The 17,430-nt window shown below is 40.0% G+C and overlaps 1 protein-coding gene and 1 long non-coding RNA gene across 4 annotated transcripts in view; both read left to right on the forward strand.

Annotated features, from left to right (window-relative positions):
- Window positions 1-1,574: 1,574 nt before the first annotated feature.
- On the forward strand, window positions 1,575-7,084 carry LOC144084628 (uncharacterized). 2 transcript variants are annotated; one of them, XR_013303862.1, is made up of 3 exons: window positions 1,575-1,735; window positions 2,721-2,786; window positions 6,456-7,084. It is a non-coding gene; the product is annotated as an uncharacterized LOC144084628 (long non-coding RNA). The 2 variants fall into 2 exon arrangements; XR_013303861.1 differs by having other exon boundaries at window positions 6,481-7,084.
- Window positions 7,085-10,923: 3,839 nt separating this feature from the next.
- LOC144084629 (VPS10 domain-containing receptor SorCS3-like) overlaps window positions 10,924-17,430 on the forward strand; it is a 49,527-nt gene continuing 43,020 nt past the window's right edge. Inside the window, exons 1-4 of one of the 2 annotated variants that reach the window (XM_077613229.1) lie at window positions 10,924-10,946; window positions 13,486-13,767; window positions 13,868-13,990; window positions 16,272-16,953. In XM_077613229.1, coding sequence (XP_077469355.1) covers window positions 16,525-16,953 — 429 coding nt within the window. In that variant the 5' untranslated portion in view covers window positions 10,924-10,946; window positions 13,486-13,767; window positions 13,868-13,990; window positions 16,272-16,524. The remainder of the gene's footprint in view (window positions 10,947-13,485; window positions 13,768-13,867; window positions 13,991-16,271; window positions 16,954-17,430) is intronic. The other variant, XM_077613228.1, reaches the window with a different exon arrangement.

Raw genomic sequence — 17,430 nt, forward strand, 5'->3', positions numbered from 1 at the left:
AAACCAATGAGTTCATATTTAAAAAAAATAAATAAATATGATAATATTTCAAGTTGCCTCTCACAACCAGCCATTTTTCCAAAAGCGTCCCTCGTAGAAAAAGTTTGCACCCCCCCGAACTAAGCTACAAATGTTTCATTTCCATTCACAACAATCCACACGCAATCCATTCATACTGGAATTGGACATCTATCACCATCCAAAAAATTCCTGCGGATAAAATGAGTTTAAAACTATCCAAACAAAGCTCAGTGCTAAGCAACACGTGCCGTTTAAAATCAACCTCTGTGAAGCTCTTCCCATACAAATCAGCATCCACAAAAGCGTATTTTTAATTTGCTTGTGCTCAGGAAGCCTTGATGAAGTTTGCCCTCAACCTCAATTAAAAGCATAATCTCGCCGATAGAACATACACAAGTCCTCGATGATATCAAGGCGGGATTTAATAGACTCCCAGCATGGGTGGGAACGGTGGATGAGTGTAATTTGTTACAAGGCGGCACATAAGGGGAGGGAATGGTGGGCGTGGGTTGGGGGTGCTTGCCTATAGCTCACATTCTTTTGATTATTTGTGTTCCCGAAGGAGCCTCCACTGTCTCCTGAGGTGTTGTTTGACCACTGTAATCACCCCCCATGTGTGATCTTACAAGTATGACATATAAATGGCGGACAGTGTTTGGTGTTGTTGTTATTTTTTATTTATTTTATTTCCCCTTGCCTATCCATAATATATCAGGGATCTATAGTAAATCCTGCAGGCGCGTGCAGGAGAGCAATGGAGGGGGGATTTGGAGACGGGTGACTTGCTAATCGTGGGAGGAACAAAGGCTCAGAATGCACAAGCACATTCGACCATGCAAGCTGAGAGTAAACGAGGCCTCGCTCTGTGAGAAGTGGTCATGTGAGAGTTTAGATAGAGCTCAGGGGTGGGTGGGGGGCTTAGCGCAGGCTTGATTGGCCCCTACGCCATGCTATTTGGAGTCGTCCGCCATGCTCACCTGACTCCAAGGTCACCCGAAAAAGCCCAGCGGGCTTTTTTTCCTCTCTGTAAAGCATACACTAAATGTACATTTATCATCCATGTCAGGAACAGAGCAGGCGAGGCTTTTTGTTTAGTTGGAAGTTTTACCTTGCCGCAACTTTTTTGCCGGTGTCTTTATTTTGCCTTTGCGTGCTTACCTGTTCTAGTCAATAAATTGAAAATTGGTGAATGTCGCGGTAGTTATTTTCACTTCATTTTCTTTCTTCAGACACTAAAGGGGGAAAAATGAAGGGATGGCTGGTCAATTGCAATCCTGCAAATCATATTATCACCATATTGCAAGACAGAGCTTTCAGTAGAAATTGTGACAAAAAAAGAGGTTGCAACCAATAATGTCCCATTGCATTTTTTTTAAATTTTATTTAAACAGAATTGATTTTTTTTTGCATTGAGCATCAGTGGCATAATTTTACTTAGTATGGAATTTTACATCTGCCTATTAGTTTTATATTATATTGCAATTTTAATGTTGTTAGGTTTCAGTTGTTCTGGATTGTTCTGGTAATATTCTTGGCTTCTTGGCCTCTTCCATGTGATTAGCCATTGATTTCACCTGTTGTTACCTCTCGGGTCAGTCAGCTGATCCTCAGTGTATCATTAACCCATGTTTGTCTGTTAGTTGGAAGCATTTGTTAGCGTTTGAGCTCTGATGGTGGTCTTCGTGCTCTTTGTGCCCCTTTGTGGATTCCCTCAGTAAGTGTGGCTTTGCTCTTTCTTGTTACTCTATTTCTTTCCCCCTGAGTTTTGGATCCAGGCTGTTTATAGCCAAGTTTGTGTTACTAAATGAAAAGAAAGTCCAACCTTGAAGTGCCTGCCTTCTCTGCATTTAAGTTCAAATCTACTCAGCACTAACATATTAAATCATGATTTTTTTTTGGAAGCAATAGTTTTGATGAACTCTCAAATATATATGATATTTTAATAGTATTTTATTCATGTCATCTATTATTATATATATATTTTAAGTAAGGCTTTTGTTATTTACTCTTGCATGTCATTTTCATGGTGATTGTAGGCTCTATTGTTTTATGCCTGGTAGGAATTGTATTCAAAAGCACAGGTGGATATAAATATTTTTATTTTTATTTTTCATGTCAAATGTACTTTAGCTTGAAGAACATATTTTTGTTGGGTTCTTTGTGTGGTCTGGTGCCAGTAAGATACATTAAGATCTACAGAAACACATAAATTGCCCCCATTGACAACTATGGACATCCAAAAATGTTCATAAACATTTATTTAGGTGCAATTTTAATAAATCTTTAAGTGCTATACATCTCAAATGAAACAATATTTAATATTATAATAATATTTAGAGGTGGGTTGTTCATAAAAAAAAATAGCTACAGTTTTATGGAAATTTCATCTGCAATGCATCTTAAATCTAGCAATATTTAACAACATAATAATATTTTACTCCATGAAGAGCTGGCAAAATGATCACTGGCAGCTCTTCCAGTAAATTGGATTAGATGGGTGAAACATTTTTCCCCCTGTTCTATGCATTTTTTTGAGTACCTTGCTTATGAATCGCTGTTGTAGTGCATTGACAACAAAAACTAATGAATACATGCATTTCAATGCACTCCCTTACCTCATGATCTGATGCCCAGTTCAAAAAGATTTCCAGCCCTTTTGTGTCAAAGTGTGACTGTAGCTTTCATCTTTGTTCATCCAGCATCACCAGGGAGTGCCTCCATCTCTTGCACAGTTGAGCCCAGCATGTTCCAACGTTCACCTGCGGGTAAGAAACAAGATTTTTCTGTGTACCACAAGTGCTATCTCATAAAGCGCAAAGGCTATGAACTTTCGTCCTCCTCTTTTATAAAATACTTGGAAGCTAGTTGTCTAATTATCTATGGTTAGACTTAAATTGTTCCTCTTAATTCTTTTTTATTTATTTTTTAAAAGACTTTTTGGAATACTAACACAGAGCTTCTTATTTTTTTGTGTAAGAACACGCTCATTCTTTTATTTTTAATGAGAAAATGTGAAGCTTGTTTTGTCCCAGAAAATCCATTTTAAAAAGCCGCTTTGTTATAAAAACGGTAGAGAAAACAGTAAGAGCTTATAGTCAGAAAAATACATGCGTCGAATTCAAAGCTTGACAGGAACATTTTTTGAAGATTTGCTACTTTTCATATATGGAATGTAGTTAAATAATATTAGTAATAATAAGATGCAAGCAATTTTTTTTAAAAATAACAACACTCATTTTCAGCCATGACATTTGAGTTGTCAATTAATAGTGTTTTTTCACATTCTGTGGAAATGTTCAAAGGGATATCTGCAATCCATAAGGCAATTAGAGTATTAATATCTTAAAAAATATTTGTATAATTCCTGTCCAAAAACTATTTAGAATCAAAAAAGAAAAAAAACATGTTTTGACTCTGGCAACCTCACTTTCATGTAAGATAAGAATAGCATGTTCATACTGTTTGATTTATTTTTATTATTTTCTACCTCTTCGATCCAATAAAAACATGTTAGTGAGCCAAATTTGGCCCCCAGGCCATAGTTTGCAAACCCCTTGCTGTAAGCCACCGTACAGCATACATTAGAACAAGAGTCGGCTTTTTACTTGTTTATTGTTGTCTTTTTAACCACAACTTCAATGAAATGTGGATGTTGTGTTTTTTCCAGAGAATTTAATAAAAGTAATTAAAAATTATAGACAGTAAAATGCAGGATGACTCACAGCCTTTGGTTTTTCTAAACCATTTTTTAATTGGCTGTGTTTATGTAGCTGCGTTTTATGCATAAGCTGCTAGCTAAGGTTGTAGTATTTTGGCCCTGGTATCGAACTGGTGTTGCACAGCAAAGGCAGGATGCAAACAGGTGCCCCTTTTGAGATTATGCCCGGAAAAATAAAACATCTTGCAAATGCTTGCTATGCTGCGCGCCGCTGACTTTGTCAAGAGTTTATGGCAAGTCCAGAAGTGCAGTGTTGCCTCAAAATGGGAATGAATGCCTTCAGACTACATGAAATGTAAGCAAAATACTGAATATAAAAATAAAGTCCAACAAAATTACAACTGTTGAATTGCAGGATGCCATCAGAAAAGTAAAGCATGCCATTTTACTCTTTGTAAATATAGTTTAACAAACATTTTATTTTTCTTTACGTTAAAAACATAAAATATAAAGTATTCCGTTTTTATTTATTAGTTCATTTTTAGATTTTTAAACATAATTTCTGATTAAATTTCCCGAAAACGGGATGAATAAAGTTAACCAATCCAATAAATAAAAAAAGAACAACTGAGAATCATATTTTTTTTAAATAAAAAAATGTAAATTAGTTTTTGGTTAATATAATATATATTCATATTCTCTATACATCTATAATATTAAATTTAGTTTTGGCCAGGAACATGAAGTCAGCAGGCCAAGATTTCCTTCATTTTCCAAACTGGTTATCATCACAAAGGTCGCGAGGGGTGCTGGAGACTATCCCTGCCAAGTTTGGCCAGTAGGTGGTGGAAATCCTGAACTGTTTGCCAGCCAATCACAGGGCACAAAGAGACAAGGAAGCAATTAAGCTAATACCTAGGGCCAATTTGGAGTGTTTGGATTTGGTCACCACAGCTTCAGATTTCTTAATTAACGTTAAAAACCATTTACTGTTGTCTTTTTATCTGTAGTTTACGCTATTTTGAAACCCTTTCCAAAGCAAATGTGAGCATTTCTGATTGCCTAACACAATGGGAGATGGAGAATGAGCGAAGTGGAATGGAAGTGTGATGGATTGGATGGATGGATGGTTGGATGGATGGATGGCTCACTGGATTGGCTCCTCAGTGAAAAGCTGTCACGAGTGTCCTCGCCAGCTGCAAATGAATCTCACCGGCAGGCCTAGGCAGGAGCTCCCTCCCAAGTGTGTCACTTTTCCATCTTGCCGTGCAAAAGAACTCAAAGTAGGTTGGTCCGTGTGGGGGGGAAGCGCCTTTCCATTAAGTCGGAAAGGCAACGCTTTAAACCGAGGAAGAGTGAGCACAGACTCAAATCCAGTCCTTGCCGCTTCACTTCCAGTCTTTAACTTCCTGTTTAGTCACCCAAATTCGATAGGCACCAGGAAGTGACCAGAATTCCAGTCCACTTTAGCCATTGTAATAGCTTGGGAACTTTTTATTCACAGTTTGTTGAGCTGCAAATGCCTGCAAGTTTATCGGAGCCAAAATGATTAATTGTGCAACGTCAACGTCTCACTTTGCAAGTAAATTGAATGTGATCCTTCATTAACTCGTGACATTTCAATTCCAAACATGCATGTTACGGGCATTCGGCCGTTCCCAAGGTTCTCCCAGTGTATTAGAAATCGACTCATTTTGGGCTAAAAAGTCATTGATTAAAAGAAAAAAACAATACTAATTTGATAACTGGGTGATGTATTGTTTCATAAATTGTCTATACAATATTAAAAATGGAATTCGACTAAAACAACCATCCAATTTTGGTAAATGTTTTCTTAAGACAAACTTTAAAAAAATAATAAATATTTTTTTTAATCAGTGCAAAGTCAGTTATCATGTGCATCTATCTTAAAAAATATGTTTAGATATTTGAGAGAAGAATTGTGCATGTTTGTAAATGTTCAACGTGGTAATTTGGTATTTTTTAGAGCACTGTTTTTGGGTGGGCTCATTAAAAAGATAAAATGGAACATCATTGAAGAAAAATTATACGCCCTGCCTGAGCCAACTGCTTTTATTTCATTTTAGTGGAACAATGTGCAAAACAAATGTAATGAGTCGTATTGCCTAACCGCCATGTGCGCAAACGGCAAAATTAATCTGGCAAGAGTGAATCCTGGCAGCACTTTGATGGCTACAGCAAAACAACAGCCGCAGTGATAGTAGTTTAACAAAACCGTCTCAACCATAATGAGTATAATTATGAGCAAAATTAATATAAGAGGGCTTTAAAATACAAAGAGCAATTGTTTAACCACAATTCCTCAATGTCCAATTAGTTTTTAATAACAACCGCACTGTTCCTTTTTACTTTTTTGTGAGGGCTACTTTTTAAAAGTACTTTAGAAGTATTACTTCCCAACTGCACATTGGAAGTCCTTCCGTCAACATGAACATTTTTTTTGGTGTGCGTCTGTACGTACACTTGAAAACAAAAAAAGACTGCCAATACATCGTATTCTTTGCCAAGAAACTTCACAAAACACTCAATAAAAACAGTTACGGAGATTTCATTTCAGCGAGGGAGCGATATTATCATTCATCTGAAAAGTCTAGTAGGTCTGATTTCCACTCCGGCTTGTTCCAAACTGTAAGAGTAAGAATTCCAGGGACCTGTGGGAAATCCTTTAAGATGCAGGTGACTAGTATTCTGTTTGTACACGCTTGCCGCTCATCTTATTTGAGTGGCTGAAAATAGAGCTGGTTTTTATATTCAGGATGAAGGCTGCGTCTCTCCATTAGGAGGGCCGGCATCATCGTGAGCGAGTGCCTGGCGTGTCCTTGGAGACGCTTGAATGCCAGACGGAACCTGCAGCTTCTCTCCAAATGAGACGGCCCGACTTCACAGGACTAATGGCGCATTTTGTAAAGTCGCGGGCGGGTTGGCCTTATGGGGTCAACACGTGAAGTCTTACGAGAACGCTGATCCATTTTCTTGAAATTTCAGCGCAGTGCTCAATGGACAACAACTTGGTTTAATGTTTGGAAATTGTAGCAGACTGTTCATAGGCTACAGATTGACAAGACAGAAAGAGGTTGGTTGCATAACATGTTCTCCCATCAGGAAAGGTGTTTTTTTTTTTTTTAATATGGTGTCCAAACTGTGGTCCGTGGCCCAACTGCAGGCCAGTGCCTAGATTTTTATTGGCCCGAAGAAAATAATGAAAATATCACAGGATGCTTGAGTTCAGTTTGCAGCTTTAGGATTAAGATAGTTACTTAAACAGTTAGATTAGTAGATTTACAGTATTTTACATGATAATCTGATATGAAAAATAATCAAATGCAGTTAATTTGGCCATCTTGGATTTGATTTTCTTGAGATTTTTGTTCTTTCTGGACATTTATTTAGCAAATTTTGTTGCAAGAGACATCAAATCCATTTCAACTGGGACCATACTTCTCTGCCATTGACCGCAATAGACGTCCAACTCAATACGACTAGGGATGCCGGCAGCAATGGAACGCTCCACGCCCAACATTAGCCTCTACAGTTCCGTAATGCAAATGCTGACATTTATATTTTTATTAATCCATGAACAAGGGCTAGAAGAGCATTAGTCATGCATTTCTATGCTGTGGCTTAACCTGACCTTGGCTTAAAAAAAAGGCAGCTCTCCTAGGATGCATTGCATTTTTACTCGTGCAGAAACGATGCAAAAGAGCTGGGAAACTTTATAATGTCTTCCTCACGCGCCTTTCATCTGTGCTGTTTTACTACAAGTTTCACGGTGACGCCTGTAAACTGACTCCTAATATGTGAGACCCCCACCTCCCCCCCACCATTAGTCAACTCATTTGCATTAATGTGGAAGTTGGGCTGTTGGGGTGGAGCCACAAGGGATAGTATAATGGGACGCATAGATGATGTGATGATGGAAATAAAACTTTTATTTTTAACTCGTTCGCCTGCTGTGTACGTTTCTTGAAAGTACGATGGATTATTCAAGCGTCTTTGTTTTGCTCCTTACGATAAAGTTGAAGGCTAGAAGCTTTTACCTCTAATTATGATACATTTTATTAGTCAGACAAAAAGCTCTACAAAATCAAAAGCAAATATGATTCAGCTTCGCGGCAGCATATGCATTCACCGCGAGGATGATAAAACAACCGATATCTTGACATCAAGCCAGCAAATACCTACAAGCTATATAACTTAGTATATATTCTTATTTTGCTAATTGTCCTTCACGAGAACAGCAATAGTTCTAATTATTCCAACCCTGTAAAACTTGCATAGGTTTTAAGGTTTTATGGCCTATTATGCAATTACATCAGTGTGCCGAATAATTGATTCTGAGCTAAAGTAGCAGAAGCACCAATGGTAATTTACAATATTCGCTCTTGTTTGCACTCCACTCGTGCACATCTCAATAATTTGTATGGATTTCCGTTCCTTTCCCCTAATTTTGTGGCCAGTCAGCGTATACAGGTATACCATAAATCCTCATTTAAGATGTGCATCATGCTATTTTAGACTCACTCACACTCATTTTTTAAATTTATTTCATTTTTTTTTGCAATCAAACTTAAGCCCTTTCATTTCTACCCCCGCCGCCGCCGCCGCCGCCCTCGGCTGTCCGAAAAGCCGCGTTGGATTCGGAGCCGTCTCCGACTTCAAAAGGGGGCTGGGATGGAAGCAGTAGTGAAACATCAGCTGGGAGAGAAGAGTGTGGAAATGGACTTGAAAGGCGCCAGATAGACAAAGGGGTGATGGAGCGCGCATGTGTGTGTCGGAGAAGTAAAACGGCCGCAAGTGGGGAGCAATCACCTGCCAGCGGGGCCTGAAAAGTGAGGGAACAAGGCTCATGCGACCTTTGGAGACCTTTCAAAGTGTTCATTTAGACGGAGAGAAACGAACAAAATATCGATTTTTTTTTTTTTCCACCCGCTTTTAAGCCCACAGATAGTCGAAGAAAACCCAAACATGGATGGACAACATCCATAATTGGGGAGGCGTTCTCTTCCCCCGCTGGTGTCAGCATAAAATATTACAGGACAGTAAACTGATACAACCATTACTTGTTTATAGTGGTCGGGAAAAGGAGGCACTTTTTTTCCCTGTTTTTCTTTGTCCATTCCCATCACGTACACCTTGCCCTTTTAATTTCCATGTTATACGATAATAAATCTGCCAAACATCATACTAAGGCTCTAAGGGGGAGGAGGGGGGGTGCGTTTTGTGTCATGCCGCTTGTTGGGCTAATATGCGCCCATTGTTACTTAACATGCTGCTCTACTGGAACTGGAATGCATATATTATTACTCCCACATTATGGGCTGACATTCGAAGCAGCAGCGATGCCCTCAAGATAAAAAGCAGCGATGCAGGACTACGTCTCAATGGTTGCCTGCCGTTAGATTTGAAGTATTATTGTAGAATCAATCCGTCGATGTAGTATATTGGAATAAAATGGCAGAGATTGATTGACAAGATGTTAAGCAAAGTGTTGTGGTGGTTGTAGTTTGAAATGGTCTACGCCACATGTGTCAGTGTTTTAGGATCAATTTAAAATGAAGAGTATAGTTGTATATTACATTTCCTGATTTTCCCCCTTTTAAATCAATAATTTTCATTTTTTAATCAATTTTTTTCAGTGTTTTTAGTTCAAAAATCATTTTGTAAAATCTAAAAATATATTTATAAAAAGCTAAAATAAACATTGTTTTAGATCTATAAAAAAACTGAATGTTCAGGGCTTTTAATCCATTTATATATTTAAAAAAAAAAGAATATTAAATCTAAAATGGTCCGGCCCACGTGAAATCAAGTTGACGTTAAAGCGGCCCACGAGTCTGGCACCCTTGGTTACGCCAAATTTTAATCTCCCTGAAAAGTTGGAGTATCAAGTAAAAGTTGTTTTATTTTGGCAATTTCACATAAGAGATGAAAGAAACAAATTCCTGGAGCCTTTACATGGAAATGGACATTTCTCAAGCACTCTTTTATTCCTGGTTGATTATTGGCTTTTCCCTTTTGTGTAACTTGCCACTGTGATTACTTGCTGATTTCACCTCGTCTTATTAGTTACCTCTAGTGTTTCTGATTGTCTCGTCAACCCCTGACCGTCTATTTAAACCCTTGGTCATTGTCTCCCTCTTTTTCAATTGTTTGTTTACGTACGCCCAGTTCCAGCCACGATATAAACTGCACCAATGACGACGTCATTGTAAAGTGGGAGAAATGATCGATGGCAATACAATAATGAGAATTCATTTTACTTTAATATCATCGCAAATCAAGTTGTTGGCCAAACTCATCCATCTCGCATTATTGTTTCACCTTAACGATGTCCTCTAAATTTCACTCTTCAATATCCTAATGGAATTATGCTCAAATCTCCAGTTGCTTTGAGCGTTCCTTGACCAATTGGACAATGGCTTCATCTTCCTGACAATGGCAGACTCCATTCAGTGGATAAAAATAGGGCGCTAACATGTCTTGTCCCTTGAGGTGGGAGGAAAGAAAAAGGCTCTCTTCTCAGTTAGACAAATTACGCTAACAAATTGGATACGGTTCAAGTGAGATTAAAGGTTCATTTATACAAGTCAAACTAACCTTTGGATAACAGTCGCTTGTGTGTGTTTGTGTGTGTGTGTGTATGTGTGTGTGTACCCACTTTAACAGCCAGTTGCGGGGTATAATTTCCCAAAGTGGGTCAGAAAATGTACAGTGCGTTTCAAAACAGATGGCGTTTGCTCTCCAGTGGCGATACATAAACATGTTCATTAAGATTTAATGGAGCCGCTTTATGATTATTTCATCGTACCTGTTGGTCTCAATAACTGGCCAGAAGGAGGTTGATGTGCATCTCTCGTTATAAAACGCATTCTCTTAGAACTAAGCGAACGGATGGAGCACTTCAAAAATCCGACAGAAACTCAAATGGTATTGCACGTAAAAATAACTGAGGTAAATAAACACAATTTAAAAGACAACAAAATAATAAATACAAATACATTTCTTTTAGTATGCGTCACATGAACAACAAATTGGTGACGTGAAAACTTAATCAGATTTTTGTTGTTGTATCTGTACTGCATGCCAAACCTTTAACTGCCAACTGTCTAAAATGTAGATATGTTCTTTGTTTTATTTTTTTGAATATTTTTTTTTTTAAATGTCTTCTTTTTTTTTACAGGCAGTTGTAACAGTGGTGGAAATTGAGATTTCAGCACTACTACTTCAGCACTAGGACCCACAACTTGTAAGTCCCGACTTGCATTTTCTCATCTTTGCCAATTATCACCAATGTCAGCACTATTAGCACTACTTGGGTCAAGCTCTGAGCATTGGGATTCTTCATGTCAAAATGTAATTGTTGCCTGTAATATTCATCCTGACTTTATACAAAGTGGCTAATGAGCGAATGAGGCCAGTAAAGACACACACACATTCACACACACAAAAAACATCATTTCTTACATTCCTTAATGTTGGAATAATCTGTGCAAATTTGGATTTAGCGAAGAAACATCGGTAAGTGTGAATGCAGTGTTTTGATATATCAAACTCCATTGCTCTGGCATATTTATTGACTAATAAATTGAAAAATTCATTCAAAAAATCCTTTTTTTGAGGTGCAATAGTATAGAAAAAATATCAATAAAACCCAATATTTCTAGATTTTGAGTAGTATGTCTGTGTCAGTGCCCAATCCCTTTTGGTGTTCCACAAGTGTCAATTTTAGGGCCGCTGCTTTTCGTCCATCTCAAACTAATATGAATTTCTTAAGTAATGAGGACCACCATCAGATTTATGTGCTACTTAAGAAGAAAGATGTGTTCTTCTTACAACCACTTTTATGATGTCTTAGAGATATAACTCGTATATACTCGTAAACGATATAAATCGTGAATAAGATTTAAATGAGGTACTTCATCAACTTCAAGAAGGCGCCGTGTTTATTAAAATCAGCACCAGTAGGACAACTGTGGTGAACTCAATTCTGGTCGACTGGGATGAGATGCTAGCGTTGGCTATCTGCTAACATGGGCGAGCTAAAACTGTCAATAGTATATAAAGTGTAGTCAAGGGGCAGCCAAGATTAAACCAAATTGCAGGGTTTTTTTTAATTGGAGCTGTTTTTTTATTTGTATTCTAGTAAAATTCTCTGCCCAAACTGAGTAGCTAATATATTAACGTTAAATATTTAAGTAAACACCAAGGTTAAATGAGTTTTTCCCCCTTAAATGATAATCCAAGTCCAATGTTTCATAATGACTCACTAACTGACCCCCCCTCTATGTATGACTTTGTTAAAGTGATGTGCTGAGTCCCCCAAATCGCATCAATTACTTTAACGTAAGCGCGGATGGCTACGGCGGCCAAACTATAAAAATCAGTTCCAAGTTGCAATAAATTATTGCAGAATCCTTGAAGCAATATTCCGAGGACTTAATATTAGCCCGAGAAAATCAGCTCATCTGACTTTTTGTGATCAAAAGTGACAAGCGGGAGATGAGTTTCGGGCAAAGCTGGTCCTTTGCGTTATTGTCTTGAAAAGGGCACGGATACCGTAACGTTCACCAACGCCACTTGTACTACGACGGCAAACTATGCACAAGTATTCCTCCCACAGAGATTGTAAAAAGACTATTTTTGCAGTTGCCATTTTGTCATTTGCAATAACACAAAGGACATTTCCCCTTTTTAACAGAGTGGGACGCGCACCTCGCTGCCTGTCGCGAATGCGAGCTGTCTGGATGATGGCCATTATGACTCGTGCTAGTGCCTCCACCGGGATCACTGAAGTGTTGGAACTAACAAGCTTGGGAAGGCAGGCGGTAGATGCACAAATGGGATTTTTGTCCGGAAAGCTTTCGAGTTTGCTTCACGAGAGTCGCGGGTTGGAGAGGACGCTCGCCTGAGTTATGCGCCACCAGAATGAGATTTCATCTGATAATCTTCCTAATGATCTACGCCGAAGAGTGGAGCGCCTGGAAAAAAAATAAAGAGCCAGCCACACACGGTGCTCAGCCTTACACTTAGTAGTAATTCTTTTACCACGCAAGCATGTACTCCACCTAGGGAGATGTGCGATATTCCTTGTTATCAACATCAGTTCAGCAGGATAGAACTTGCGGTTCCTGAGGACGCCGTTTTTATGGCACTCGGTCTCCTCCAACGTTGGATTTGGGTTATTACAAAAAAAATGGTCTCCAGCAATATAGTGAACGGTCAGGTCAGCGTGAGATGGTCGAAACAGGCGATGGTCATCAGGAGAATGGCAGATTTTACTCTGGACTTGGCACTGAGTGCATATGGAGACGGACAAGACTGCCATTTATATGCTACCCAACTTGGTAAAACTGTTTTTTTCTGAGAACACGTGAATAAGTTCTGAAGAAAGTGGGAAAAAACATCCGAAATAAAGCAAACTTGCATCCTTTCAATGCGACTTCAACTCCTGCCAATTTATATCATACAAATTATTGTAAATTTTTAGCCGAGTAAATAAACACCCTGACAACTTCATGACCTTAACAGACAGTCAGATCTTCTAAATCTCTGTTTTCACAATCCTCTTAAAACAACTGCTCTTCCCTCTCTATATAAAATGACACAAAACTATTAAAACCAATAGCGAGTCGCAAAAGCAGAGTTCACTTTACGCAAAAACAGAAGAAAACATCCATGATTGTACATCATCGATTTAACAACAATGACTAGCGCATCATCACTTTTTTACGCTAAATACAAATTCTGAGGTCATTCAACAACTTCTCTTTGTCTTTTCATTTCAGGCAATTATCTAAATGGTTTCTCAGCCACATGCCCGTGATCGATACCATCATTTTCCAGCTGTGACGACAAACACGACTTGAAGCGACGTGATGAACCTGCTAGAAAATGTTGATTTAGGTGAGACACTAATGGAAAAAAAAGCCTCCACTTCCCTTTGCCAGCTTGCCATAGTTTTATTTGGGAGCAAGCCACTTCATCTTCGCGGCGTCATGAGGAAACAGAGAGCAATCAGTCCAATTACCCCGTCATTGGCGAGGCGTTCCGCAGGGGGATGGCCCGCGGTGAGAGTGAACGGTCGGCCGTGTGGCCGATCCGATCTGCATCGGTAGCACCTGCTGCCTGCAGACTTGGCTTTTCATAAATCTCCATTTATTTGTACAGGAAGGGAGTCCCACAAATAAAAAGAAACGGTCACCAAGATATGATCTCCAGTAGGAAGGACAACGGGAGCTAGCATTTTTTTCCTGTCAACTTGACCTACTCTGTCGTCTACAAGATTAAAAGGTGAGGGACCCCATGTCAGAGTGTTAGCTTGTTTTTGTACTTTGCATATTTCAAAAGCTATGAATGTTCTTTTTTTTTCGGCCACCCACATGGTTTTGTTCATACTTCAGTTCTCTGAAAGTTCACCCGCAGAGAAAAACAATGGAGCCTTGCAGCAACACACTAAGATTTAAAAAAATATATAAGATGAAGGATAATTACAGGATTATCAAATGACGAGTGTGCAAAACGGAAAGTTAGGAAAACAAAAGAAGCAGAAATCAAGTGGTTAGCGTCACTTTTTCTCAAGGTCAAGGTCTTGACAGTCTCAAATCTGGATTTCCAAAATGGATGCTTTGTGCCAGGAAGAGTTTCCAGTTTGCAAATGTTCACCCACTGCCGTCTGATTGGTGGGTTTTCTCCGGTGACCCCGGTGTCCTCCCGCATCCCCAAAAACATGCATGATAGTTGTTTTTATTTGTGGTTCCCTGTGATTGGCTGGCCTCCAAGTCCCCTACCTGATGCCTGTAGTTGGCTGGGATAGGCTACAGCACCCCCCGCGACCCTTGTGAGGATAAGTCAGGGGTGTCAGACTCGGGTTGGTTCGCAGGCCGCGTTAACGTCAACTCAATTTCATGTGGGCCGGACCATTTTAGATATAATATTTAGATTTTGTTTAATATAAATGGATTAAAAGAACTAGATTAAAATCCCTGAATATTCCGTTTTTTATAGATCTAAAACAATGTTTATTTTAGCTTTTTTTAACATATTTTTAGATTTTACATATTGATTTTTGAACTAAAAACACAGAAAAAATGGATTGAAAAATTACAATTATTGATTTAAAAGGGGGAAAATCAGGAAATTTAATATACATCTATACTCTTCATTTAAATTTGATCCTAAAACAGAAAGTCGGCACTCATAATTTACTTTTCCGGGCCACACAAAATGATGTGGCGGGCCAGATTTGGCCCCCGGGCCGCCACTTTGACACATGTGGGATAAGTGGTACAGAAAATGAATAGTTTCTCAGTTTGATTGCAGTGTGAGCTCCAGTTCTTGATTACTGCACAATGCATAAATGAAAATAATACATAGAAAAACACTTTTAGTAATGTATAACACGGAGGAGTATTAAGCACTCACACTTCATTTTTGAAAATGTCTCCAATTCCTGTCTCGGTCACGCTGCCGCCGTGATTGGGGCGTTGTTTTAACTCGAGGCCAAGTACAAATTGGGAAAACAATTTACATGAGCTTCTTGTTTGTTATCTTTGTAGCCAATTGTTTATGTGAAGGGCGCAATCTGCTAATATCTTGAGCGGGCTCTTGATCAGGATCTCATTAGATTGTGCTGTACTTAATGAAGTACCTGGTGAGGGGAGAATGCTTTCTGGTCATTTGACCAGTGTGACCTCCATCGCATTAATAGGCTTCATCGCTACTCGTCGCAGCGGGGTACTTGCCCGTAGCCTCCGGCTGCGACAAGATGTTGACGGAGAGTAGTCACGCACGCGTACGTCGTTTTTATCAATGTATGTAACTTGCTATCGCTTTGCAAGGTCATGTAGCGTTTCTCATTCTCTTGTGATACAAGGATCTGGTTCTCGTTATCCGTGAAGCACGCACATGCATCTCTCACGAGTGGCTGATGCAAACTAGTTTTCATTTACATAAAATCATCGTACTGTTGTTTTTGTAATTAGCCGCGACTCGCCCGTCGGTATTCTTTGGCTTCCTTTGCGAGGGAAATACTGTCATTTTTGGACTAGAGACAGGAGTGACAAATTCGGTTTTTGTTCGGGGTGGTCCATATGAATGCCAACGAGATCTGGGCAGGACCAGTTTATTTGGGGACTAAAAAGTTAACTTACTTGCCGCCATTGACGGCACTCAATGTCCAATCCATTTTGAGCGAGGTGAATGAACGTTCAGGCAGGGGGGAACCCTGAATTGGAGGCCAACCAATAACAGGGCACAAGGAGTACCCGAAGAAAAGCCACACAAGCCCGGTTAGAACATACAAACTCCAGCCAAAACTGTCTGAAGATCCCTTTTGCTTTCCCAACTTAAATAAAAAGTAAATGGGTACTACCAGGAACCCTGCACTCGCGCATCCTTAACAGTTTTGCCACCAATCCGATTCACGTGAGTTTAAAGTTCTGCGACAGCCTGAAACGATGCTGTCAAGTCAGTGAAAAGGTAAACCTTTGAAACATGATTTCATGTGTTTTGAGTCTCACGCCCAACCCACCCAACCCAACTCAAAGCAGCTTTTTCCCTTCCATCGTGGCAGGCACCCAGACGAGGATGCAGTGATGCAGCACTGAGGCAGACTTCCCGCAGGCTCTCGCTTCCTCTCCCTCCACCAGCGCCTCCCCAACCGCTTCGCTCCGTCACTTTGACCAAGTCCCGGATTACAACGATCGCACCCACCCACCCACCATCCCCCTCAACCCCCTCCGACCGCCTCCTCTAACGCGCACAGATGCGACCGTGAATATTTGACAAGTAGCGGCCGACTCCCCGGGTTGCCAGACTCCCGCACAATGGGACCGAGGTCGTGCGCTACTTTGTCTCTCTTCTTTGCCCTGATCCAGCACCCCTTTCACACCAAGTTGGAGGCTCGGGGAGAAATAAGTTCCGGGAGCTTTTCCCAGGCCGACTACGGCAATTTATCCTTCCAAGTTTTGGACGATGACTCCCGGGAAAAGTGGCGTGGAAAGACGCGACTGGGCAGCGATGCGCCGAAAAGCGCACCAAACGAAGAGGAGACCATTTCGGGGGAGAAACGCGTGGTTAAAAGGAGCGTCCAAACGGAGTCCGGCTACAGAAGCGAATATCGACGTCCTAGCGAGGATGCCAAAGGATCCAACCCGAGGCAAAGTGAGCCTCATCTGGACACATCCACCTTTGCTCTGTCGGGGGATTCTGCCCACAACCAGGCGATGGTCCACTGGTCCGGACACAACAGCAGTGTGAGTTTTACCTTTCTCCTTTTTTGACTGCAGTGCGTATTCATTTTCTGCTTTAATCTCATATTTCGAGTTCATTTTTTTCACTATGGGTGGGCTTTTACGCGCGGGTGTCTCGGTGCGTAAAAGCGCATTTTCCTCCAAACTCTGCCATTTTTTTGGTCCCAGACTATCTTGAATGGGGCAACACGTGATTTTTATGCTGTGATTTGTTGTACAAGACGCGGTTTTTAGTGTATTTAATGTGCTCAGCCATGTGGCCATGCGTAAAGGCGATTGGTTTCGCAGCCAAACTGCCGTGACATGGTTTATTTTGAACGTATGGTGGTTTTAAAACGTTCACATAACACTTATGGTAAATTTATGACATCGAAGTAATGGGATGGCAGATGTTTAGGAGGCAATCACACGATATCAATTATGCATGGCAACAATCAAGCCGAATTTTCACGGTAAGTCCAATCAAGATGAGAAAGTTTG

Source organism: Stigmatopora argus, chromosome 11 (assembly GCF_051989625.1).
Source record: "Stigmatopora argus isolate UIUO_Sarg chromosome 11, RoL_Sarg_1.0, whole genome shotgun sequence".
Classification (NCBI taxonomy): Eukaryota; Metazoa; Chordata; class Actinopteri; order Syngnathiformes; family Syngnathidae; genus Stigmatopora; species Stigmatopora argus.